The sequence below is a fragment of the Moschus berezovskii genome, chromosome 24, assembly GCF_049115385.1.
Source record: "Moschus berezovskii isolate FMDL1 chromosome 24, NW_MosBer_1.0, whole genome shotgun sequence".
Classification (NCBI taxonomy): Eukaryota; Metazoa; Chordata; class Mammalia; order Artiodactyla; family Moschidae; genus Moschus; species Moschus berezovskii.
Window position 1 is genome coordinate 11,204,691 of NC_142483.1, and position 25,456 is coordinate 11,230,146.

The 25,456-nt window shown below is 41.9% G+C and overlaps 1 protein-coding gene across 7 annotated transcripts in view; it reads right to left on the minus strand.

Annotated features, from left to right (window-relative positions):
- DCAF1 (DDB1 and CUL4 associated factor 1) overlaps positions 1–25,456 on the minus strand; it is an 82,700-nt gene that overhangs the window by 1,361 nt on the left and 55,883 nt on the right. For 6 of the 7 annotated variants that reach the window (XM_055413919.2, XM_055413918.2, XM_055413917.2 and 3 more), the window contains 8 exons: positions 23,721–23,803; positions 23,101–23,185; positions 20,239–20,472; positions 19,612–19,705; positions 19,123–19,227; positions 18,828–18,901; positions 18,288–18,389; positions 3,992–4,244 (listed from right to left, as the gene is read on the minus strand). In XM_055413919.2, the coding sequence (XP_055269894.1) occupies positions 3,992–4,244; positions 18,288–18,389; positions 18,828–18,901; positions 19,123–19,227; positions 19,612–19,705; positions 20,239–20,472; positions 23,101–23,185; positions 23,721–23,803 (1,030 nt within the window). Of the gene's footprint in view, positions 1–2,654; positions 2,712–3,991; positions 4,245–18,287; positions 18,390–18,827; positions 18,902–19,122; positions 19,228–19,611; positions 19,706–20,238; positions 20,473–23,100; positions 23,186–23,720; positions 23,804–25,456 lie in introns of all 7 variants that reach the window. The other variant, XR_016036138.1, reaches the window with a different exon arrangement.

Genomic DNA, 25,456 nt, shown 5'->3' on the forward strand with positions numbered 1-25,456 from the left:
CTCTGGAGTCCCTGGGCAGAGGCTGCCAAGCCCCCAGGACCCCTAAAAAGGCAGGCTGATCCTAGTCAAGGGTGACATTTCTGTTCAACTCCTCGGTCACTCTGTTTTCAGAAGACTTCATAAAGACACAGGTAGGCAACCTAGGATTCATTTCTCTGTAATTTCTAAACAGAATCTGAAGGGAACGTTTCTAAAAAGACACAGGCCAGAGTGAGCAGGAATATCAGAGAAGGCGTAGCTAGACCAGCAGTGAGTAGGTGTGTCGCCTGAAAGGTGGCACTGTCTCTGGCCCTCTGCTTGACCATCTGCCTAGCAGGCAGTGAACAGACCACATGAATACCTCTGGAAGGAGCGAGGAAGAGGCAAAAGGAGGTGGTAACAGAACCCTCAAAACGACAGACAGCACTGTGCAGCAGTGCCTAGCTCTAACACTTACTGAGTGAACGTAAAGAAAAGGTCTTCGTGTCCAGTTTGACTGCTCACAGCTCAGGAAGCTGTGGGATAGTTTTAACAAGGTTTTCAGGGAAGTAGGCCAAGAGGTCCTGAGCTGGAACCCTGCAGATGCCCACAGGCCGTGGGGTTCCCATGAGGAGAGGGACAGCCACTGATTCCAAAGAATCCCTCCACTGGCCCTTTGCCAGGTGCCTTAGAGCCGCCTCTGGGGGACAGCTGAGGGAGAAGGGCATGTCCCCAAACCTTCACTCACTACAGTCTCCTTTAGGAAGACAACTGAACTGGATAAAGTACAATGGAGAAAAGTGTGGCTGTGATAAAATCCTGAAGGTAAGCAAAAGTAATGGCTGGAAAAAACAGTGTTCCTGGGTCTGCCAGGGCACAAGACGGCCCGACTTCACTGGTGAGGAGTGGGGAAGACGAGATAGAGATCAGACTACTAACTGGACATGACTAAACCACCGACTCCGCCTCTGCCGCTTCCTTGCTGAAACAGCTCCAGGAGGCGGTGTCAGCAGGGAAGGGGGTACCCAAGGACAGCACTGTGTCCTAGGCCCATGGCAAACCTTGGGAGAGCCCCCCTGTGTGTATATGATCTGTGAACCCACAATGCCATACCCACCTGCCTGAAGCTATCAACCCTCAGCTGCACAGCTACTAAGAATCTTAACTCATTACTGACTGGGGAAAATTTTGCAGAAACTTGACGCCTGTAGCTGGCGATTTTTAGTTTGGTTGTCCAAAAATTATTTCTGTTATTTCACTAACACCTTGCAGGTTATTACATTTCAGTAGTTACACCTGTGTGTGTGTTTGCTGCTCAGTCATGTCTGACTCTCCAGCTCCACGGACTGTAGCCCACCAGGTTCCTCTGTCTGTGGGGTTTTCCAGACAAGAATATTGAAGTGGGTTGCCATTCCCTTCAGGACCTCCCTCACTCAGGGATCAAACCTGGGTCTCCCACACTGCAGGCAGGTTCTTAACTGTCTTGAGCCACCAGGGAAGCACACCTATAAATCTCCATCACCATGAGTATCATTTTCACTTTCTCTAAGGTTTTTTGTCTTTGCTGGTCTAATATCCACGCTGTCTGAATCAAAACTGTATTCTGAAGAACCATCATCTGAGACACTAGTCTATATGTCACTTGAACAATCAGAGAAACTATTTGTATACAGTTCACCCAAAAATACAGTGTCATTTTTTTAAAATTTTAACAGTAATAAATGTGCGTTTATCATATACAAGGCTGGGGGGAAAAAACCTAACAGAGCAAAATGTGAATGATGGTAATCCTAAGTTATATAATGAACCCTTGATCAGTTTTTTTTTTTTTTAAGTGTGGAGCATTTAAAAAATCTTCATTGAATTTATTACAATATTGTTTCTGTTTATAGTTTGGTTTTTTGGCCACAAGGCATGTGGAGTCTTAGCTTCCTGACCTGGGATTGAACTCACACCCCTGCACTGGAAGTACAGAACCTTACCTCTGGATCACCAGTTAAGTCCCATCCCTTGATTAGTTTTAAGATCTAGCAACTATGGATGGTGATGTTAATTGTATCCCTCTCTAAAAACGTATTTATATGTCTCCGGTCAATAATGTGTCACATGTAAGGACTAAGTGTAGTTGGATGAGGAGAACACAACCTTCTTTAAGCAAATGACTCTCGGTTACAAGGTCTGGCAACCTTCAGGGGTCAGGCACCGATTTCCCCCCCTCGTGGTCAGGTGACAGACTCCTTTCTCTACCTTCCTTAGCCTTTTCTCATCCTCCAGAACAGAAAGAGGAGTAGAGTACACAATTTGCACAAGCCATCTCGATGTCACCACAATCCTAGCGCCCAGCTTGTCATCTGTAATGGCATTTTCATGTTATAAATAGTAACTTCTCTGATCGACTCAGGGTTTTCCAGATTACCTCTTGGACTTGAAAGAAGGAATTTCCTAGAATAAACAGTAAAAGGCTAAAAGCAGCAGTAATTTTACAGACCAAAAAAAAGTGTATATTATAACTGAAAATGGAAAGATTAGTATACTCTTAGGTCATTCAGGGATACCAGCTGTTCCCCTGACCTACCTAATTTTAACTGAAGGGAAACAAATTTGTGCCCATGTGTCACAGGTAACAAAGAAGTTCAGTAAAACTTTTTATTCCCATCAATATTGTCATTTTCCCCTTGCTCCTTAGTCCCTCTTACCTGGCACTCTGACCGTCGCTAGGGAAGAGAAGTCCTCCTTCACTGAATCACCTCAACCTCCAAGTATGAAAAAATGGAAGTTGGCAAACAGCAGATGGGCACACAGATACAAGGCACATCCTCCTCCCAGCCCCATAAAGCATCCTCAAAATACAACTTGGCCAAGAGGACTTAATTTAAGACAGTCTCCTGCCTTCAGTCCTAAGAGCTAGGTGTGTAAGATCCCAAAGAAAACAGATTCAGGTCACTGTGGAATAGGAGACTCACTCAGACACACACACAAACACACACACCCCTCTCACCTACATACACACTCCCTTTCACCCCCAGCACCAAACACCAATGACTATAAAGACCAACATCTACTAGGAAGAGGCCTGCATTTGCTGGGTTTAGACCAGCGCGGTTAATGGTCTGTGATGACGTGATGCTGTGTGTCTGTGCTGACCAATCCTGTAACGAGCACCTGCAATGTGGAAATGAGGGCGTGGACAGCTTAATGGCCTGGTGGTTACTGTCTACCTGATCCTGCCATGGCTGTGAGAATGCTGCCAGTGTGCTATGCCAAGAGTGGCTGGATGTCACAGGGTTACGCCCAGTCAGGCAGGGCGGCACTAGGAAGACGAGTGGACTCACAGTGACACACGTCCCCAGACCCGTGGAACTAGTAGCTGGTTTGCTCAGGGTCCATTAGTGTACTCGGGGGACAATCTGACTTCAGAGACATATTCTAAGGAGGAAGGACAAAAAAAACTGGAGCCTGTTCTTTAAAACTTAGAATGAGAAAGAGGAGCAGGGGGAGGAGGAACGAAACAAGCCAAAAAGAACATTTGTCCCCCAGCCTTTAAGAGGGAGTAGGCAAAAGCAGAGAGCAGGCGTTCCAACCCGCAAGACGGCTTTTATTTCCCACAGCTTTGGGAAGTAGTAGTACAAGCTCCCTGAGAGCAGCTGTAAAACCTAGCTCTAACCTCTCGGGAGAACTGCACTTTCGGCCTTCCAGGATAAGGCTAATCCTCTGAAACACGTCAACAAACTCCAGCTCATGGGCTAAACCAAGCCCATCAGCTACTTACTAGAACAGAGCCACATCGTTAAATTTACACCTCGTCTCTGGCTGCTTTCACACTCCAACAGCAGAGATGAGTAGAGAATAGCCCACAAATCCCAAATGATTTACTGTCCAGACTTTACAGAAAGTGCCAACCCTTGTTTTAAAGAGACAGACATTTGGTGACAGAGACGTCAAACTACTTTCCTCAAGGGCCTGGGCGGGGACTCGTTCCAGGCACAGAACCCCAGTGGGGCTGCCCTTCCGCTGGGTTGAGCCCCAGACTTACTGTCCCCCAGGATCAGTTCCACTTCCTCGTCTGCATCCGAGTCTTCGTCCTCCGCGTCCTCCCCTTCCTCCAGGAGGTTGGCCAGCTCCTCGTCAGACGGCGAGAAGTCGTTGTCCGCATCCTCCCCTGCGTTCTCGTTGTCCCCGTCCTCCTCGAGCTCCGCCTCCAGCAGCTGGTCTGTGTCCAGCTCGTCCAGGTCGTCGGTGTCATCGTCGTCTTCGTCGTCATCTTCTTCCTCCTGCTCCTCCTCTTCCTGGTGAGAAAGCATGACGGCCGTCAGCCAAGACACCAAGACCCCGTCCACCTCGGCCACACAGGGCGTCTCTTCCCAAGGGCAGCAGTGGGAACGAGCGGCAGAGTGCGTGGCGATCCAGGTGACCCATCAGTGAAGGCTGAGACGGGCGCACACGTTCCCCAAGACACCAAGCACTCCCTCAGACAAGGACTGCTGGCCGCCCACAAAGGCAGTACACGTCACGCAGCCCTTCCCCAAGGAAATGGATAACACACTCCACAGAGGTTTCTGCCATCAATATTCTATGTTTCTAACATAATAACTCCAAAGGGGCTCTTCTCTCTCTCTTGCATCAGACAAATCAAATGAAATCAGTTGAGGTACTGGAATGAAAGCTTCTCCCTGGAATCTAAAAAGCAGTGCTTAATAAACAAAACACACACAGTTGAGTCGCTGGCTCCTAATAAGCCCTTTCAGTCCTTGTCCTCGATCGTGTAATCACGGATAAACCGTGGGTAAACCTCTGACACCGCTGTCACAAGCATCCCATGATCTGAATATCCAACAAAATAGACTTTTACCATATATATAACACTAAGATACTGTATTTTCTGTTACAAGCTACAAATTACCCCCTAGTATGCAAGACAAACCATCCATACTTCGTTCTTAAGAGATCTTCCCAAAGGTAAGAAGATACCAGAAACTAATGAAATGCTTGGCTCTATGTACCCTGGGCTTTGGAAATGATACACTATGGCATCTGCCGCATTTCAGTTTTGCACCAAAATCCAAACCATTTCCCTTCAACCAAGAGAGGACACAAAGACACCTCTGCTTTCCTAGAGATGGCAGCTGTTCCCAAATTCAGTCACTAATCCTGCTGCTCAAACATCAACTGTTGAGCACTGCCAAGCAGCAACAGGATTCTAATTCCTGCAGTAATAAAATACAAGATTCATTGAACCAGAGCCTAATGAAAGTCACAACAGAACAAGCCATACACAGCAGAAACAATATTTTTAAAACATGTTTGAAAGTACTGCTTCATGCCAATCACTTAAAAACCAAGTACACGACTCATGCAGCCACTGGTGCTCACCAGCTGTCATGACACCCAGGCTCACGTTCAGCACGGTGGCTCTGCTCTATGAACCTTTGATAACTGGAGCCACCATTCAGAGCTTTTTGATTTGTTGTCTGGCCATGGATGAGACTTTTTTTTTTTTTTAACAATTTCTGGCAGCTATACGGGAAAAACTTTAAATACCCAGTATTCCTAACACCTGTACAAGTACGTTCCATACCAGAGTTTGTGTGTGTGTGTGTGAACAGAACCCGGGACGACCTGCAACCCTTGCTGAACAGCCTCGCCACACATCACCTACACGTGAACAGCTACTGAGCATTTATCCACTGGAAACGAACTGACAGTGCTTGGAGGCAGTAAAAATAAACTGACACCCAGAAAAGCTTCTGGCCCCAAGTACATCAGCTCATACAAATAACTGTGAAAGGAGAGAAGGGTCAAAATTCAGGGAACTAACTCAAAGTGTTCACCAGATTACAAACTCTCGCACCTCTCTTTCCAGGCATGTTTTCAGCGCCTTGGCCAAAATTAGTTCTAATTCATCAATAAAGTACCACATTTAAAAACAAGTACATTGAAAAAGAGTATCCAGGGCCCTGTTTCTTAGGCTCTGGAATAGAAGATATGTATGTTATTCCACATGCAGAGAGTACTATTTTTGATTCAGAAGTGAATACGTAGTGAATGATACACACACTCATCCCTGTATTCAGAGTACATGACAGGAAAAGACGTCCAGGCTTTGGGATCCAACAAGCATGGGTTAGAATCCTGGCTCTGCCCATTATGTGTTGTATGAACTTGGGCAATTTATATAAACTTTAAGTGTCTCAGGATGGCATAACTGTTAAAGGCCTGCAGCTGAGTAAATAAAAGGGTAAATTGTTCCCACAGGCATCTGTTATCCAGCAAGTTTAAGGAAGATCAATCTTCATTTCTAAAAACATCAAAGCTCAGCTGATCCAGGAGAACTAAGAAAAAGCTCCAAAATCAAGAGCAACTCTAGAAAATAGGTCAACCAGTCTATTCACCACTCCAGATTTTTCCAGGAGCCTACAAACCCAACCTTTAATCTTGTAGCAGAATAATTTTTTCTTCATCCCAGAAGGCCATGATGATGTATGTGACCATAACAGAAAAAGGGAAATGAACGGGAAGGAGAAATCTACCAGAAACTCCAAACACATCACTTAGTCATTTATACTCTGGGTTTAATGGCCAATGCTTTAACATGTATTTTGTTACATGTGATATGACCATAACCTCACTTTCTAACTTTTAAATGTGAAACCTGGAGCATGAAACAGCAGCTCACAAGATTTATCCAAAATGCTGTGGTAAAATCTAATCCTGTGGTTGAACCCAAAAGAGAGCTGAGGGGGCAATTTTAAGAGCATTCTTGCAGGTTTCAGTGCCTGCTTTGTAAAATGAGGCCCTCACCTTCGTATCTACAGAACAAAGCTTTCACTAACAGAGTGGTCAAAAAAGTGATCCAAAAATTATTACTTAATTAAAGAAGCAATCTTACTAGAATCCTGACTCAACTCCAGCCACATTTAGGTCAAAGAGTATTGTTTTAATTCCCTAAGACCTCTCTTTCAGGGCTTAGAAACACAAATTCAAGGCCAAGCTGTTGTAAACTAATAAATTCTACAGAAAGAATTTCAAAGCTCTTCCTTTCTGGGTTCCATCTTAAGTCAATTTCATGGTTACCCAAAAGCCCCAAACCCCTGCAGATAAACCAACCCACTCCCCTTCTCCTGTTCAGGGAGGAGATCAACTGGTGTGCACTCCCCTCAGGTGCCCTCTCCAGCCAAGCATGGGTGTTTCCTGTCTCAACCCTAGTGTGAGAAAGAAGCCAGTCTTCCTTCCTGTTCCTGACCTCAGTCCAGCCCAGGTCCTTATTACCACACTGAACCTTTCTCATGCCCACTCCACTCACAACCACCCTCACGTTTGTCTGTACTAGCTTCTCATCTCTGAAGATATTCAGCTTCCCCAAAGCTAAACTTCTCAATCCACACAGGCTTCAAACTCCTTCCACCTACAGACTTTTGAAAAAGGTGATCTGAACCCTCCCTCCTGGCCTCCAGGTCCTCAACTTCTCACTCAGCCACTCCTTCAGTCTCCTGCTCCTCTAATACTTGACAGTCCGGCTTCTGCCCACAGCACTCCGCAGGAGATGGTATGTGCCCTGGAGCCAGGCTGCCCCGGAGAATCCAGACTACTAGCACTGTGTTCAACTGTGGGCAATCGACTCAGCCACATGGGAGGGTTGCTAGAATTTAATGGGGGGAGGGGAGGGTATATGTATGTAACCTCCTTGGAAAGTGCCTGGCATATACTAAGTGGTCGGTAAGCCTGTTGCTCCTATTATAGTAATTAGAATCTTCCTAAAGGAACATGAAAGCCTGAACGGCCAACCACGGGGCTTCTCTACAGTGACTGGCACTGACCAATCCTGGCCTCTGCACGGGGCTGCCAATCTTGACCTCGTCCTGACCAGATCTCCTGGGTATAAAGGTTCCTACAATTTTAAGTCAAATCCTGAAACTCTCATTAGATAGCTCTACCCGTCTGTACCCCAGAAACTTACTTCTAAAACTGAACTCAAAGCACCTTCTAAATCTAGCACTTTTTCCATACCTCGTCCAGTAACCAGATGAAATCTCAAACAGCTGTCACTTTTTCCCCTTGTACAGCTTAACACCCAGTCAACTACTGTCGCCCTCAGACACTCCTCTCGCTGCACTCACCTACTGCATTCTCCCTGCTCCTGTCTACCTCCAGTCTCTCTAAATCTCTGTAGTCTTATCCCTTCCCAGATTAAAAAACGCAGGAGAGCTCCATAATGCTGCCCAGGCTGCAGAATTACAACAGAAGCAGTGATTACTAAACAACCATTTAATGCCAACTTCTCTAAATAAATCTTAATTTCTTGTTACATGACATGATTTAATTACTAGTAGTTTCTACTCATGTATGGCCATCAGAATGTGTATTTTGGAGAACTGGGAAAGTTCTCCAAAGGAAACATGCCTAAACTCCACCCAGCGTCCAGGCTGACAGAACCAATCTTTACAAATGAGGCTTCCAAAGGAGGATTTTGGAAAGGTGCCCCAGGAATTGTGATGTGCACCATAAGGAAGAACCACTTAAAATGGTTCTAAGTCGACCTCTGGTTCTAAGTCGCACTTTTCTGTAGTAACATATCCTACCTACCCAAGACTCCTAATGACAGAACCAAAAAGGTGAATACAGGCATACCTTGTTTTCCTGCGATTATGCTTTGCAGATACTGTGGTTTCTTCATGTTTTAAAACAAATTGCTGGTTTGAAGCAACCCTGTGTCAAGCAAATCTGTCAGTACTATTTTCCTAACAGCATTTGCTCACTTCATGTCTCGTGCCACATTTTGTAATTCTCAGAATTTCAAACTTTTTCATTTTTATTATATTGGTTAATAGAGATCTATCATCAGTGATCTCTGATGTTACAACTACTACTCACTGAAGGCTCAGATGATGGTTAGCATTTTTTGCCAATAAAATAAATTAAGCTATGTACACTGTTTTTTTTAAGACACAATGCACACTACTAATAGACATAGTACAGTGTAAACATAACATTTATATGCACTGGGAAGCCAAAAAACCTCATGTAACTGTGATATTGCACCACTGGCTTTAATGCAGGAGTATGGATGTGAACCCACAATATCTCCACGGTATCCTCCACTGGTGCTACCACTGACCTGCCCTCCTACTCTCAAGCTGTCATGCTCTCTAGGACTTAGTATGGGTTTTTAATTAATGCAGCATTTGTTTCTACACCATTCAACATTCTTCTTAAATAGATGTCTATTTTTCAAGAGAAATAGCTTTTAGCCTATACTGCCTTCAAAAATATAACCAGTCTCTTAGAAAACCAAATCTCTGGTCCTACTTTTAAAACTGTTTATGTAAAAACTAGGATTGCTTTTTAAAAAATACAATTAAAACCTAAGCCTACTGTCCTGACATGTCAACATGTCATATTTGCAAAATTTAAAATCCTGCTTCTCCTTCTGACACTTGTTCTTGGTGTTAACAATCCTTAAAAGCTATAGATTCACTTCAGGATCATAAAAACGCTTGTGTTTTTCTCTCCTCACCAGCAGAATCTAATTCACCTACATTTTAAATTTCTTAGGGTGGGTGGGGGGAGCATTTCAAGAGCCCCTGACCAAGCTTACAGCAGGCGTGTGATCAGTAAAGACTCTCATCATCCGCTTCTAGGCAGTGGACATACAGGAAGCACAGCATACAGTTTGCCCCAGATTCCAAAGTGGAGTGGAGAAAAGAAAGCAATCATTCCCTTGCTTTGTTTTGTTAAAGAAATTTAAGATTAATTTGTTGAAATGTACTGGCTTTTCAAAATCTAGGCACAATGATCAATTATAATCCTTGGTTTTATAATTTTCCTGAAAGCCAACATCAAAGTTGACAGAATTGATTTTTCTTAAAAAAAAACAAAAAAAACACACAATACCAAACTTGGCTAATACGAGTTTTCCTGAGTGAGCAGCTTATCTGCCGTCATCAAATGCCTGAAGACGGCAAACTGGCAGCCTCAGGAAGCAAATGCTTACATGTTTTAATTCAGCAACACAGTGGTACAATTCATCCTTTGTTAATCTCCAAGCTTATTTAAACATAAAGGCAAAAGACAACCACTTTTATGGTATGTAAATTATATCAATAAAGCTTTTTCAATCAATAAAAACCATTTGTATAGGCACCTTATGCTGGACCATCTTAAAATGCGGCAGCTGACTATTCAGGCTTCTAAGTTTATTTTGCTAAGGTGAAAAGGCAAATTCAAAGGTGCCAATCACAGGTGCCAGTACCCCTGAGCCATGTAAGTCATACCTGGAACATCTGAGAAGACCTAAGAGCAGATATCTAGACTAGGACAAAATTTTGAATAGCAAATGACATATGAAAATGAAGTCTCCAGTTTTAAAATCAGATGAAACAAAGGAAAATGAGTTTAAAAAAAAGTCAACCTGATACCTGGAAGAGGGTGATGAGAAGAAATCTGAACACCGCAAGTATTCCTCTGTGGTGATCTCTGGCTTCTACACCCTGCCACCCAAGATTCGCTTCTCATCTATCACTCCACCTCTGCAAGAAGAATAAGGCCAATCCCAATAACAGCCCCCCAGCATCCATAATACCTAGCTTCTCTTTTCTTGACCTTCTCCTCAAACACAGACACCAGGAATCACATGGACCCACCTGAAAGCTCCTAAAGAAGACTGTTGCCCACTGCTTTGTAAACTGCAAGGACGTGGAAGAGCAGGGATAATGGTATTGATAAGTAACTTCAGATAAACCCAGTTTTTGCTGCACATTTACAGTTCAACATGTTAAATCCAGGAAGCTTGAGGGAAAACTGCTATGTGTAGTGATCTACAGTGATGGGGTAGTGATGAATGAACAAGACCGTTAGTCTGCAGCCACCTGTACCAACAGGCGTACTAATACACCAACTACAGCTTGACAACACCACCTTCTGGACCTACTCAAGAATAAACGACATTCTGACCCATGACAGCTAGGGTGGAAAAGAACATGCATTAGGGAAGGTGGTGTCTAAGAAGCAAAAGGCCACAAGAATAAAAGACCAGTCACTATTAAAACCCTGACTCAAAGCAACCACACAACATTTGGAGCATCTAATACCACTTGCAAGCTCTGGTACCAAGAAATACTAGCAACACGTACAAGTTAAATACTGCTGCAGTCAAGAAAACATGAAGATCCATGTCACAAATAAACCCAAGGTCTCAAGTATCCATGTGAAGACCTCTCCCTTTCACCCAGATCTCATAACTGAGGTTTAAACACTGCGGGACCCTCTCATCCATGACACCAAGGACAGGCATGCAGCCCAGAAAGCATTACCAGAAACCTTTCTATTATAGGGATTTCCTGGCTGCACTTGGTGAAGTGGTTTAAACTCTCAAGCCTAACAATCCTTTAAAATAAATTCACCATTTAAGACCCAGAGCCTTAAGTTGCCACTCCACCTTAACAAGTAAAAAGTTGAACAATCTAAAAAAATCAGTAACTTACATTTGACAAAGAAGTGGAGTGACAGGGCAAACCATTGCCCCTAAAATCGGAGGGACCAACATGCAAACTGCCACAGCATAAACCCAGAGACACAAACTTCCACAGGAACCAGTGCGAAGGTAGGAAAACCTGAACTACAAATGACCAGTGGCTGAAGACAGTTCTGAGCAATGAAAGATATGGTTTCACCTCCAGGAGCTTGACCTGGTTCTCAGGGTGAATGTTAGAGAAAAATTCCCTTGTGCCTCTGGCAGGGGGAAGGGGAAAAATAACATGAAATACATCAGAATTCTGCTCTTCCTAAGGAGGGATGCCCTCGGGAGAAACTATCTAACCAGAGCGTGATCTACTGGGGGGAACGGAAATACCCAATCCCAGCCCACTCTAGCCACCTGTACTACCAAAACGAAGTGGAAGAAACAGATGCGCAAAGTTCACCGAACAGAGGAAGACTCAGTAAAAGACTAGTTTAAGACCATAAACTGCTTTCCTTCCTCCACATCTTACCACCACATAACTAAAGGCCAACAACAGATTTTTTTATCCAGCACATCATGTCCAGCTATCAAGAAAAATTATAAGACATACTAAAAGAAAAAAAAAAAGTTTAAACAGACAATGTAAGTAAGCATCAGAAACAGATTCAGATATGGGAGGGATTAACAGACCAGGAATTTTTTTAAAACATCTATGGTTAAGAAGCTAAGGGTTCTCTACTGGATTAAGTAGACAGCATGCAACACTAGATGGACAACAGAAGCAGAGAATGGAAATTCTTTAAGAAAGAACCAAAAAGAAATGCTAGCAATCAAAACCACTGTGACAGAAGTGAAGAATGCCTCTGATGGGCTTGATTAGTGGATGGACACTGTTAAGGAAAGAATCTCAGAGCATCAGTATATCTCAATAGACACCACAAAAACTCAAAAGGAAAAAGAACAAAGTGAAAAACACTGAACAAAATATCCAATAACAACTGTGGGATAACTAGAAAAGGCATGATGGGGAAACAGTGGAAAGAGTGGCTGACTTTATTTTTCTGGGCTCCAAAATCACTGTGGATGGTGATTGCAGCCATTAAATTAAAAGACGCTCCTTGGAAGGAAAGTTATGACCAACCTAGACAGCATATTAAAAAGCAGAGACATTACTTTGCCAACAAAGGTCCATTTAATCAAGGCTATGGTTTTTCCAGTAGTCATGTATGGATGTGAGAGTTGAACTATAAAGAAAGCTGAGCGCAAAAGAAATGATGCTTTTGAACTGTGGTGTTGGAGAAGACTCTTAAGAGTCGAGGCAATCCAACCAGCCCAGCCTAAGGGAAATCAGTCCTGGGTGTTCATTGGAGGGACTGATGTTGAAGCTGAAACTCCAATACTTTGGCCACCTGATGCGAAGAACTGACTCATTTGAAAAGACCCTGATGCTGGGAAAGATTGAGGTCGGGAGGAGAAGGGGACAACAGAGGATGAGATGGTTGGATGGCATCACCGACTCAATGCACATGGGTTTAGGTAGACTCCAGGAGTTGGTGATGGACAGGGAAGCCTGGTGTGCTGCGGTTCATGGGGTCGCAAAGAGTCAGTCAGACACAACTGAACCACTGAACTGAACTGAACAGGTAATGACAATTCTAGGAGAAGAAAAAAAGGAACAGAAGAAATGCTTGAAATAATGACTGAAAATGTCCCCCAAATTAATGGTGGCCAGAAACCAAAGATCCAGGAAGCTCTGAAGAGAATAAATGCCCCCAAACCCCACAACTAGTCACATCATTTCTAAATTACAGAAGAAAAAAAAAAAATCCTGAAATAAGCCAGAGACAAAAAACATCTTACCTATAAAGGAACAAAAAGTTACATTCCACATCTCCTCAAAAACCATGAAAGCAACAGTAGAGTGGAATAGAATATTAAACATGTTTAGAGACCAAAACCACCAACCTATAACTTTGTACCCAGTAAAGGTGTGCTTCGTAAGTGAAGGGGAGTTACTTTTTTAGATAAACAAAAACTGAGACATTGTTGCTAGTAAAACTTGTTTTGCAATAAATATTAAAAGAAATTTTTCAGAGAGAAGGAAGATTAGGTTAAAAACTCTGGAGGAAGAGCACTGGAGAAGGAATAAGTGAAGGCAGAATAAACATTTTTCTTAATTGATCTTCATTCAAAATAACATTAGTTTGTTCAAAATAGTAACACCAACAATGTATTCAATTATGCACGCTTCTGTGTAAGTGAAATGAATGACGGCAATGAGACAAGGGACAGGAGGAAAGAATTAGGACTATGTATTTTGTTATCCTAAGTTACTTGCACTATTCACGAAGAGCTACGGTGTTATTTGAAAGTAGACTTGGATTACCTGTAAATGTGTATTACAACCTCTAGGGTAACCACTAAAGAAAATGGGGGAAAATATATATATAACTAATATGCTAATAAAGAAGAGAGGGGGATCCTATGAAATACTCAGTGAAAACCACAAAAAGGAATTCCCTGGCAGTCCAGTGGTTAGGACTCTGTGCTTTCACTGTTGTGAGTTCGATCCCCTGGTTGGGAGCCTAGGATTCCACATGCCATGTGAAAACAAAGGAAGGAAAGGAACAGGGAAGGGAAGGAAGGAAGGCAAGAAAGCTTAGCATTACCAGAGACAAAGAAAGGCATTATATGGGATGTAATCAAACTATTTATAAGCTTCTACACAGCAAAATGCAGCCAGGAAATTAAAAGATGCTTATTCCTTGGAAGGAAAGTTATGACCAATCTAGATAACATATTAAAAAGCAGAGACATTACTTTGCCAACCAAGGTCCGTCTAGTCAAGGCTATGGTTTTTCCAGGGGTCATGTATGGATGTGAGAGTTGGACTGTGAAGAAAGCTGATCGCCGAAGAATTGATGCTTTTGAACTGTGGTGCTGGAGAAGACTCTTGAGAGTCCCTTGGACTGCAAGGAGATCCAACCAGTCCATTCTAAAGGAGATCAATCCTGGGTGTTCATTGGAAGGACTGATGCTGAAGCTGAAACTGCAATACTTTGGCCACCTCATGCGACGAGTTGACTCACTGGAAAAGACTCTGATGCTGGGAGGGACTGGGGGCGGGAGGAGACGGGGATGACAGAGAATGAGATGGCTGGATGGCATCACCGACTCGATGGACATGAGTTTGAGTGAGCTCCGGGAGTTGGTGATGGACAGGGAGGCCTGGTGTGCTGTGATTCATGGGGCCGCAAAGAGTCAGACACGACTGAGCAACTGAACTGAACTGAACACAGCAAAATAAACCATAAACAAAAAGACAACCTACAGACCCAGAGGAAATACTTGCAAGCAATGTGACCTATTTCCAAAATATATAAAACAGCTCATACAGCTCAATATCAAAAAAACAACCCAATCAAAAAGTGAGCAGAACACCTTAAATAGACATTTCTTCAAAGACATACAGGTGGCCAATAGTCACATAAAAAGATGCTTAAAGTCACTAATTATTAGAGAAATGTAAACCAAAACTACAATGAGATATCACTTCACACTGGTAAGAATCAGTTCAGTTCAGTCGCTCAGTCGTGTCTGACTCTTTGCGACCCCATGAATCACAGCACACCAGGCCTCCCTGTCCATGGCCATCATCAAAGTCTATAAATAATAAATGCTAAATAAAGAGGGTGTGGAGAAAAGGGAACCCTCTTATACTGTTGGTAGGAATGTAAACTGGTGCAGTCACTATGGAAAACAGCATGAAAGTTCCTTTAAAAACTAAAAACTGAGTTACCATATGATCTACCTATGTCACTCCTGGGCATGTATCCGGAAAAGATGAAAATTCTAATTAAAAAAAAAAATACATGGGCCCCAATGTTCACTCAAAGCAGCACTATAGCCAAGACATAGAAGCAACCTATATATACAGTATATGTACTATAATAATATATAATTATATAAATAATACATATATCACTAAATATATAAATATAATACATATAAGTATATAATATATATATATAAAATATATAATACATATACCACTAAATATCACTGAATCACTTTACTGTCTACCTGAAGCTAACACAACTTTATAAATCAACTATACTTCAATTAAAAAAAAGAAGAAACTACAAGACCTAAATTCCTTTCCACTCAAACCATACTTTTTGATTATTCAACTAAAGGAATAAAAGTCTATTAATATTTTAAGTAAGTATATAGTGAGACCACTACATATATCTATTCCAAAATGGAAAACACTAACCGTGCCTCATACAGGTAAGCACAGGAGCAACAGGAACTCTCATTTGCTGACGGCAGAAACATAAAATGGTACAGCCGCTTTGGTAGATGGTTTGGAAGTGTTTTATAAAACTAAACGTACTTTTATCATACAATCCAGAAATAGCACTCCTTGGTGTTTACACAAAGAAGTTGAAAACTGATGTCTACATAAAACCTGTGCATGGTACACAATGTGTTGATTGTTTGTCATTGTTGAGGTATAGTTATACTAGAGCTCTATTCTGAAGTGCCAAAACTTTATTCAAATTATGCCAGATAGACTGTGATGCATCCAAACAATGGAATATTATTCAGCATTAAAATGAAATGAGTTACTAAGTCATGAGAAGATATGAAACAAACTTAAGTGCATATTACTCACTGAAAGAAGCCAAGCTGAAACGGCTACATACTGTATGATTTAAAATAAGACACTCTGGAAAAGGCAAAGCTATGGAGACAGTAAAAAGCTCAGTGGTTGTCAGGAACTGGGACAGGGAGGAATCAATCAGTGGAGCACAGGATTTCTGGAGCAGTGAAACTACTCTGTACAATACTACAATGGGGATAGCATCGTTATACCTTTGTCCTACCCATAAAACGTCCTTACCAAGATGGTACCTTAATGTAAGCTATGGACTCTGGGTAATAATGATGTGTCCAAGCAGGTCCACCAGTTGTAACAAATGTGCCACTGTGGTGTGGGATGTGGTTAATGGAGGAGGCTGTGCACACAGCAACAGGTAGTTATGGGAAAACTCTGTACCTTCTGCTCAGTTTTGCTGTGAACCCAAAAGTGCTCTAAAAACTAAACTCTAACCAAGAAGAAACAAAACTTTTGTACTAAGGATGTCATTTTCAGTAAAGTGCTTTATAAAGTAATATTTCCATGGTATCCAAGAAGGATCCTGACTCTCTTCATCTGTGTGTGAGGAGAGGGGAAGACAGAGCTGGGAAACTGCCCCTAACAGGGCCTCCCACAGAGGGAAGCACTGGTGCCTCTGGGTCAAGAAGCAAGGCCCGCAGAAGGCTCTGCCCTGATCCCACAGTGACCACTAACCCCAACATATACAAGTCTCCTTCTCCTTGCTCTGCTCAGAAACCCGTTTCTTAAGATTATGAATTATCTCTAAGCTCTAATAAAATGTATACTTAGCCAAGTTGGAAGACTCTATCAGAGACCGTGTAGATCAAGAGAGCACACAGAGGACTGTAAGGTGACTATTTTAGCTTGTTGACCCCAGGTGACCATGTTTACTCAAGAGGTTCATAGCCTATAAAGCCCAATAGTGGGACACACACGTAAATCTCAAACTGGCACAACAAATCACCCTTGCTTAGTCAGTGCTAAGCCCTGTCAGAAAAAAAACATGAGTCATTAGCCCATAGTATCAGACTTGCATCAAAAAAAAACTCTTAAAATTACCACTTTCAAAAATTTTACTCTTAAAAATTATTTTAAATCTGAAGTACAAGCTGCTGGGGAAGGATGCCAACAGAAAGCTATTCCATGAGCCCTAAGCTCGCTGAGCGCAATTTACCAAAGAACCAGGGAGGGATGAGGATGAGAGCAATGGCAGAGCAGACAGAAGGAAGCGTGTGTCCTCTTGTCCTGTGCTGGCCTCTGCCCTCACTCGGGGCACCTGTGTGGCCTTTAAAGAGGATACAGAGCACCCAGACCAAACACCCCCACAGTGAAAGAAAAGACAGAAATGGATCCAAGAGCTGGAAACAAGACATTTTATCTATTTTATTATCTACAACAAGAAAGTAAAGCTCCAGTCATTCATTTTCAACTTTATATCACTCAGCAATAAATATTTCTCAGATTTGTCTAAAGAATCAGGCCAAGAAAAAGAATGTAGTGTGAGCCTAGTAGACAAGAAAGAGCTGCTGAAACTCAGTAGTTTGAGAAACTCTTCATAAATGGCATCAACTGAGATACCGCACAGATAAGCACCTAGCATAACATGACTATAAATTAAAATCCCCTATAAAAAAGGAAAAGCTAAGATTCTGTGCGACATGATACCATCTACCCACATTTTACACATGTTTAATTTCTCCAAAACATAACTATTTTCTCTCTATCTGCAAGCTCCTTCTAAACTCTGAAAACAGGTTATGGCAGAGAACTGCGAAAATGCAAACCAGAACTTTACAGAGGTTACGCCATTTCTGCGACACAGCTCAGCAGTGACGTTTCTGTTGTGTACTGACACAGGGAAAATGGGGGCCTGTCAATACTGAAGCCAGACAAGGCACTGGTTCTGATGGCAAGTTCAAGGAAATCTCTAAAACAAAATCAGAGATTGCTGACCTGCAAATTAATCTATAAAGGGAACTCACAGGACCATCAGGTACTGGTTAGTCTTTAATAACAAAAATCTGCTTTCTTCTGAAGAGTTTCAGTGATCAAGGACACATGACAAGCCTTGAGAATATGCCAAGAAGTTGCAAACACCCCTATAGCAAAAATCTTTAAAAATAAATAAAGAAAAAATCCTACAGCTAAAAGTAGAAGTGCATAGTATCTACATGCAATATTCAGCAGAAAGAAATTTCAAAGACAACTGACCTGGTCCTCCTCTTCGTCTTCATCCTCTGCCAGACGCTGCCTGCCCACTTCATACAGCCTGCACACGGTGTCCATGTTCAGAGCGTCCATACTGCCTTGGTTCTGAAATGGGGATACCCAGTCCACAAGGAGAAATTAGTTTTCAGAAGGCCCACATCCACATCTCAGCTATGACAGACCCTCAGAGAGGGGAAGAAAAACATGAAGAAAAGGCCTGGGCAGCAAAGGAGAGGCCACCATCCCTGGAACAACTCTGTTCCAAGGATGCTCAAGCAACAGAGCAACTCCTCTGAGAGGTCTGACAGTGAGGCCAGGATAAGTGGAGATGGGACAGTCCACACTGCTCTGTATCAGAATTTTCCTATTACTTCTCTTAGACTGTGTATCTTCCCCATAAAACGAATAGATTATCACAGTCTATCACCATGAATGCATCAGCTTTAAAACACATCTTATATCAGACAAAATGCCTGGAGTATAAGTTGAAGATGATCTTAAATATCAGAATAAAACACTGAGATTTCTTCTAGCTCCCTTTACCTCGATGACAGCAAGATAGCAGTCTTTGGTGTCTGTACACAGGTCAAAAATGTTCCGTTTCACGTCAATTGTCGCTGGAAAACAGAATGTGACAACACTTAGGATTGGACTACTGCTGTGCTCTTAAAACCAGTCTTTCCATTCAAGGAATTCAAGGTGACTGTTCATAAATATTTCCATAACTCATCTGATTTTCAAAAGCAGAAAAATTATAATTCTCTCAGAAAATGGAGGATCTTAAATAAGGAACACCAATACAACACAAAATCATCAATGCCTGACACTTCACACTTACCTATAGGTTTGTAGTCAGTTGCATTAAATGTTCGAAAGGATGATCCAAAAGGGCTTTTCATCCTCTCTTCCAACAGGTCATCTTCATCGTCTGCCTGCAACATAGCTAGTTGGGAAGGGAAGTGGGACAGGGGAGTGAAACACTATTAGAATCAGAAACATCCCCGATTCACAAATGAGAAAATATCAATGGACAACCAAGACTTCAGAGCATCCCCGTAGTAAATTTCTCTCAAAGCATCTTCCTTCCATATCCAAACAACATCCTCAACCTCTCATCTAGATTCCAAGAACTGTTACAGCTGGGTGCACAAAAATTGCAAGTCAGAGATGATTTTTCTGTAAGTTCATAATGATACACATGGGTAATTAGTCATAAAATTTCTTTGTATACAAGATCTTATCATCAAAGCCAGTGGCCTTCCACAAGAAATCAACATTATTCTCATCAACAAATGTTGTCACCATCTGCACCACTAAAGCTTATTACCTCCATACATCACTGTCCCCGTGTGGTTGAACACCACGCGACACTGATCAAGAGCAGGAACTGTGTGTAAAAGATGGAAGGTTCGAAGGTCCCACTAGGAGGGCAGTGGTCAAGGAAAACTATTTTTTCCAAAACTTCTTATCTAGTTTCATGAGGGAAATTCTGAACTATCACGTTCTCTTCCCCCTCCATCTAGGTATTAACACTTTAAAACTCAATGACATCAAGGTAAAACAAAAGCACACAGAATGTCTATTTCTGAAGAATGGCCTGAAAATCTCCTATGATATCCTCAGGAGCTCCCTTTCTCCCAGTAGTAGCACTTCACTTGACTCTTCTGACTAGCATCCTTCCAGAGAGAGAAAAAACTCAACCTGACACCAGGGGAAGAGGGAGGCAGTAATCTGGTCACTCTTCCCAATTAAAAAAAACAGCAGCCAGTTAAAAGTCATCAATAATTACCAATATCAGTAAGAATTCACTGGAGATTCAATAATACTTCAAAGGGAAAAAACAGGTTATTTACCTGTACGGGCACTTCAACCAGGTATTGGTAGGAAGATAAAATTATTTCTGCATTACAAGCCAGATAACAAATGGCAAGGAAGGCAGGGGCGTAAAGGATACAATCTCAGTATTAATGATGACCTCCAGCCCATTCGGATGGAAGACGCCACTGATGTTCATGTTGAACTTGTCAAACTTGTGGATGGCCTGTGCAGAGCGGACATCCCAGAGGACGCCATCATTTAAGACAAGATCATCTGTAGGATTAAAGGTGGCACAGTTCCTCTTGTAGTTGTTGGCAAGATCTGGGTTAAACAGAGTCAACAGCTTGTTGCCAGTCTGAATATCATAAATCTTTAGAGAAGAAGGGGTGGGAAGAGAAAAATCAGACCAATCCATCCACTGACAAATTCAAACAGACGCTGCGTAAAATAGCTCCCCACAGTTTTCAAAAGCCCATCAAAATCATAAAAGCCCTAATATTGAAAATAACTAAAGAATAGGAAGACTACACCCATCCAAGCAAAGTTTATGTGCTTTGAGTCCCATTTTAGGTTTTTTGAGAAGTCTCTTTCCCACAGGTAAGAAAATGAGAAGTAAAACGGCAATATGGGTTAAGAAAACCCTCTTCTCCATCCCCCTTTCAAGAAAAAGAAAATGTTTCTAAGATTGAAACTGAGAAACTCTCCATGTGGACTAACCAACATTACTCAGAGAATACTCTTAAACAGGTTACTTTTTGGAGAAGGATATCAATGAAATACCCTTTCTCCTTAAAATCTCCCAATTTTAGTGCCCTACAACACCAGAAGTTCCAAAGTTGACAATGCGCAACCCATACAGAGACCAGCTCTTTCCCATCAGCTTACAGACATGCTGTAATATTTCTAGTCTTTAAAAAAAAAAAAAAAAACACCTCTTTTAACAGAGCAACAAATAAGGAGACACCACAAGGAAACAAACAAATCCAGATCATGGGACAAGACAACTAGCCTGGTCTCTTCAAAAGTCAATGTCATGAAAACTGGAGAAATGGTTCTTGGCTCTAAAACATTAGTGAGACATAACAACCAAATGCAATATGTGAATCTTGGCTGGATCCTGGTTCAAAAACAAAAACAAAAACATTTGAAACCGAACACATCAGGAACAATCGGGAAAACGGAGTATGGGATGAAAATTAGATGGCATTTGGGAATTACTGTAAATTTTCTTATATTTAATGAGTGTGATTATGTAATAAAATGTCATTAATGCTAGGATACACACGTTATAAGATACGAGATAAAATGTCACAGTGTTTGCAACTTACTTTCAATGATTCAGAAAAACACACACATTTACACAGAAAATATGGCAAAATACTAAACTGATTAATCAAGGTGGCAGTTACCGGTACTACTGCTTCAACTTGTCTGCATATTTTAAAACTTTCAAATTTAGCTTGGGAGAAACCCTACCTTCACCACTCCATATCACTCCCCCACCTCAAGCTACTACCCTCACATCCCTGTTTTTCAGCAAACCACATCAAAAGACTTGTTTATATTGTCTCCACCTCTCTCCTCCTGCTCTCCCGTGAACCCACTGTAATCAACAGAACTAGCTCCTGACATGATTAACAATGACCTCCACATAGTTACTCAAAGATCATGTCTCAATTCTTTCTTTTTTTGTCATACCACATTGCTTATGGGATCTTAGTTCCCCAACCAGGGACTGAACCCAGGCCCTGGGCAGTGAAAGCCTTGAGTCTTAACCATTGGACCAACAGGAAATTCCCTCAGTTCTCATGTTATGCAACCTATCAGCAGTTTCTGACCCAGATCATCAATCCTTCCTCAAGAGTTTTCCCTTGCCTTCAATGGCACGTCTTTTTCCTGAGGTCTCCTGCTTCCTAACTGGTCACCCTTTTTGTCCTCCTTCCCAAGTTCCTCCTCACACTGCAACTTCTAAATACTGGCCCAAGCCAGGACTCTGTCCTCACACTTCTCTTCTCCAGCTTCCTTAATGATCTCATCCAAGATCATGGTTCATGCTATCAACACATAGACAATGCCCACATTTGTATCTCCCATCCCAGACTTTTCTCCTGAACCCCCAATTACTATATTCTCTATTTGAATGTCTAAGAATCACAGACTCCACGTATCAAAAGCCCAGGGCCCAGCTGTGTCACTTCTCATTGCCTCCCATGCCCACCCAAGCCCAGCTCCACTGCAGCTCTCAGGTTAGCTGGCACAACACCATCCTAACTAGAAAGCCTCCTCTTGCTTCTCTCACAGAAACCAGATCACACTTTAGGAATTTTACATCCAATCACATACCTTCTTAGTCACCCTACAGTGTCCATCTCATACACAGGAAAAGCCAAAGGTCTTAAACAACATACTGCTACAAGAGGCTGCAGGGTATGCCCCCCACTGACTTCAGCTCTCACCGCCCCCTTCTCCTTCCCACCTCCCAGGTATGGGCTTCTCCACTGCCATTCTGCATCTCAGATCCCTCTCCCCAAGGTATCTGCATGAGGCCCACGCTTCCTTCAAGATATTGCTTAAACATTATCCAATCACTGACACTTATTTCCTAGAGGAAAAAGAAGTCCCCCACATCACCACCAAGCACTTCCTCTCTCCTACCCTGCTCTCTTCCTTGGTAGCACTCACCACCTAACATACCAGATATTTGCTTCTTTTTGTTTATTGTCTCCCCTATATGGATCCACCAAGACAGGAACTTTACTTCATAAAAGTATTTTTTGTGCTAACGAAACAGTTCTCAAATTGTAAGATTGTCCAGTCTTTTTACATTTTTCCCATATAGCCTGAAACTACTTCATTACAATTCTAGATTCTATCTGGAAAGAATCATCACTGAGTAATTTCTGGTTGCCCACAGGACTTATGTAATCAGACTCAGTCCAAAAAGTTTCAGTATAAACAGACAAATCACCCTGAAAAATGTGGATTCTTAAATACTTACATGGGCGATGTCTCCCTTCGTGCCTATGACCCGGTCCTGAGAATGCTTACTGAACTCAACATAATGATCTTCTGTAAAGGAATGCCTATGAACAAACAACAGAAGTACTGATGTAACTGATCTTCAGAACATAATTATTTACTGACTAAAAAGAAAGTGATCCTCAGCCTCTTGCCTGATTATACGCACCTGAAGATTCTCTGCTCCCAAAGAGGAAAAACTTGTACACGTAATTAAAAAGAAAATTCCCTCCATCGATTTGTCCAAGCAGATTCAAAATAAATGAATGGGAACTACTTGGTTAAAACAGTGGCTAACAGGGTACATATGCCTCTGAAATATGCCCCAGCAAAGAGCGCCACTATAATATAATACAAAGATGTGCCATTCTGGATCAGTGAAGGGTCTGCTGTCTGATGGGAATGTATATACTTGGTAAAAATACCCAGGAACCAAGAAAAAAAAAATCTTATTAAACATGTACCACAGATGAGGAAGAGACAAGTCAGCAATAAAACTTACAGCATTCCTCTCTTCCCCAAAAGACTCTGAGTCAAAGAATCAGATGAAGGGGATAAATTGTAGAACAGAGACACTGAATTATAAAAGTAGATACATACTTCATATCAAATACTGATTTCATTCCCCAAAGTGCAGACAGAGGCTGGCTCCAGGTAGCCGATGTCAGCAGCAAGGATCCATCCTAAAAGAAGATAGGAAGCCCAGGTGGGTAATCATGTGTTTATATAAATGCCATCTTTCATTAGCATTCTAAAATATAACATATATTGTCGGGTTATATAGAAAACAGAAAAACTTTTAGGAATCAAGAAATGGTCAGAAGCTGCTAAGATTTAAGTAATATGCACCTCCTATGTCACAAAAATAACTAAATTTGAGAATATTTAATCCTCCTGAACTAGTAACATGACAATAGTTTCAAGGGTGTGGTGGGTGGGGGATGATGAGACTTAGATGTCAAACATGGTTTCTCCTTTCTTAATATTTGGCCTTATTTCTCCATCTCCCTCATCTGTAGTATGAGTAAACTGAAAACAGCTGTTAGACTCTGTAGCTAAGGATTCTTAAAGGACTTTTCATGATATAGGATGCTCGGGGCTGGTGCACTGGGATGAACCAGAGGGATTAGGATAGGGAGGGAGGTGGGAGGGGGGTTCAAGATGGGGAACACATGTACACCCGGGGCAGATTCATGTCAATGTATGTCAAAACCAATACAGTAATGTAAAGTAATTAGCCTCCAATTAAAATAAATAAATTAAAAAAAGAAAGAAGGAAAAAAAAAAGATTTTTCAAAGAGAAAGCCCAATAAATATCAACTTGCTTTTTCTTCCCAGCTCGTCACCAAATCTACTTAATCTATATTCCTTGTGATTCCCCCATTATAATTTTTTCAAATTTGTTTTGTATTGGGGCATAGCCAATTACCAATCTTGTTATAGTTTCAGGTGAACAGCAAAGGGATTCAGCCATACACATGCATGTATCCCCTTTCCCCCAAACTCCCCACCCATCCAGGCTGCCACATAACACTGAGTAGAGTTTCATGTGCTATACAGTAGGTCCTTGTTGGTTATGCATTTTAAATATAGCAACCTCCTTCACTTTAAAATAAGGAAAATTATCCTTGTCATCTTAACAGTCTTGACTTGGAGAAACAGCAAAAGTATTGATTTCATCCATAGAATAGTACCAATAACACAGTTATATTTACAGTGGATAACCAACAAGGTCATACTGTAGAGCACAGGGAACTCTGCTCCATGTTATATGGCAGCCTGGATGGTAGGGGAGTTTAGGGGACAATGGAAGCATGTATATTTATGGCTGAGTCCCTTTGCTGTCCACCTGAAACTATCACAACATTGCTTATCAGTTATACTCCAATATAAAGAATTAAAACAGTACTACTAGACTATGACCCACCACTGGGATCATACAATGCTTGTTTTCCTAAAAATTCACAGTACTTATAGATTTCCTTCCAACACAAAAACTTTTGTGGTTTTGGTTGATAGATAATCTCAGTTTCTAAATAAAGCACATTAAAAATCTATCCATTTATCTTTAGGTCTGAAAACAAGGGCTGAAAAACATAAGGGCCAGATAGTACATACTTTAGGTTTTGCAGGCCACATGGTCTGTGTTGCATGCAACCACAATACTCAACTCTGCCGTGGTAGCACAGAGCAGCCAGGACAATACATAAACATGAGTATGACTGTGTTCCAGAAAAACTTCACACACAAATACAGGAAGCCAGTCAGCCACACACCTGCAGTTTACCAACCTATCCTAGAAGCATGACTGAGTGCAACCTAGCAAGGGAGTCTTA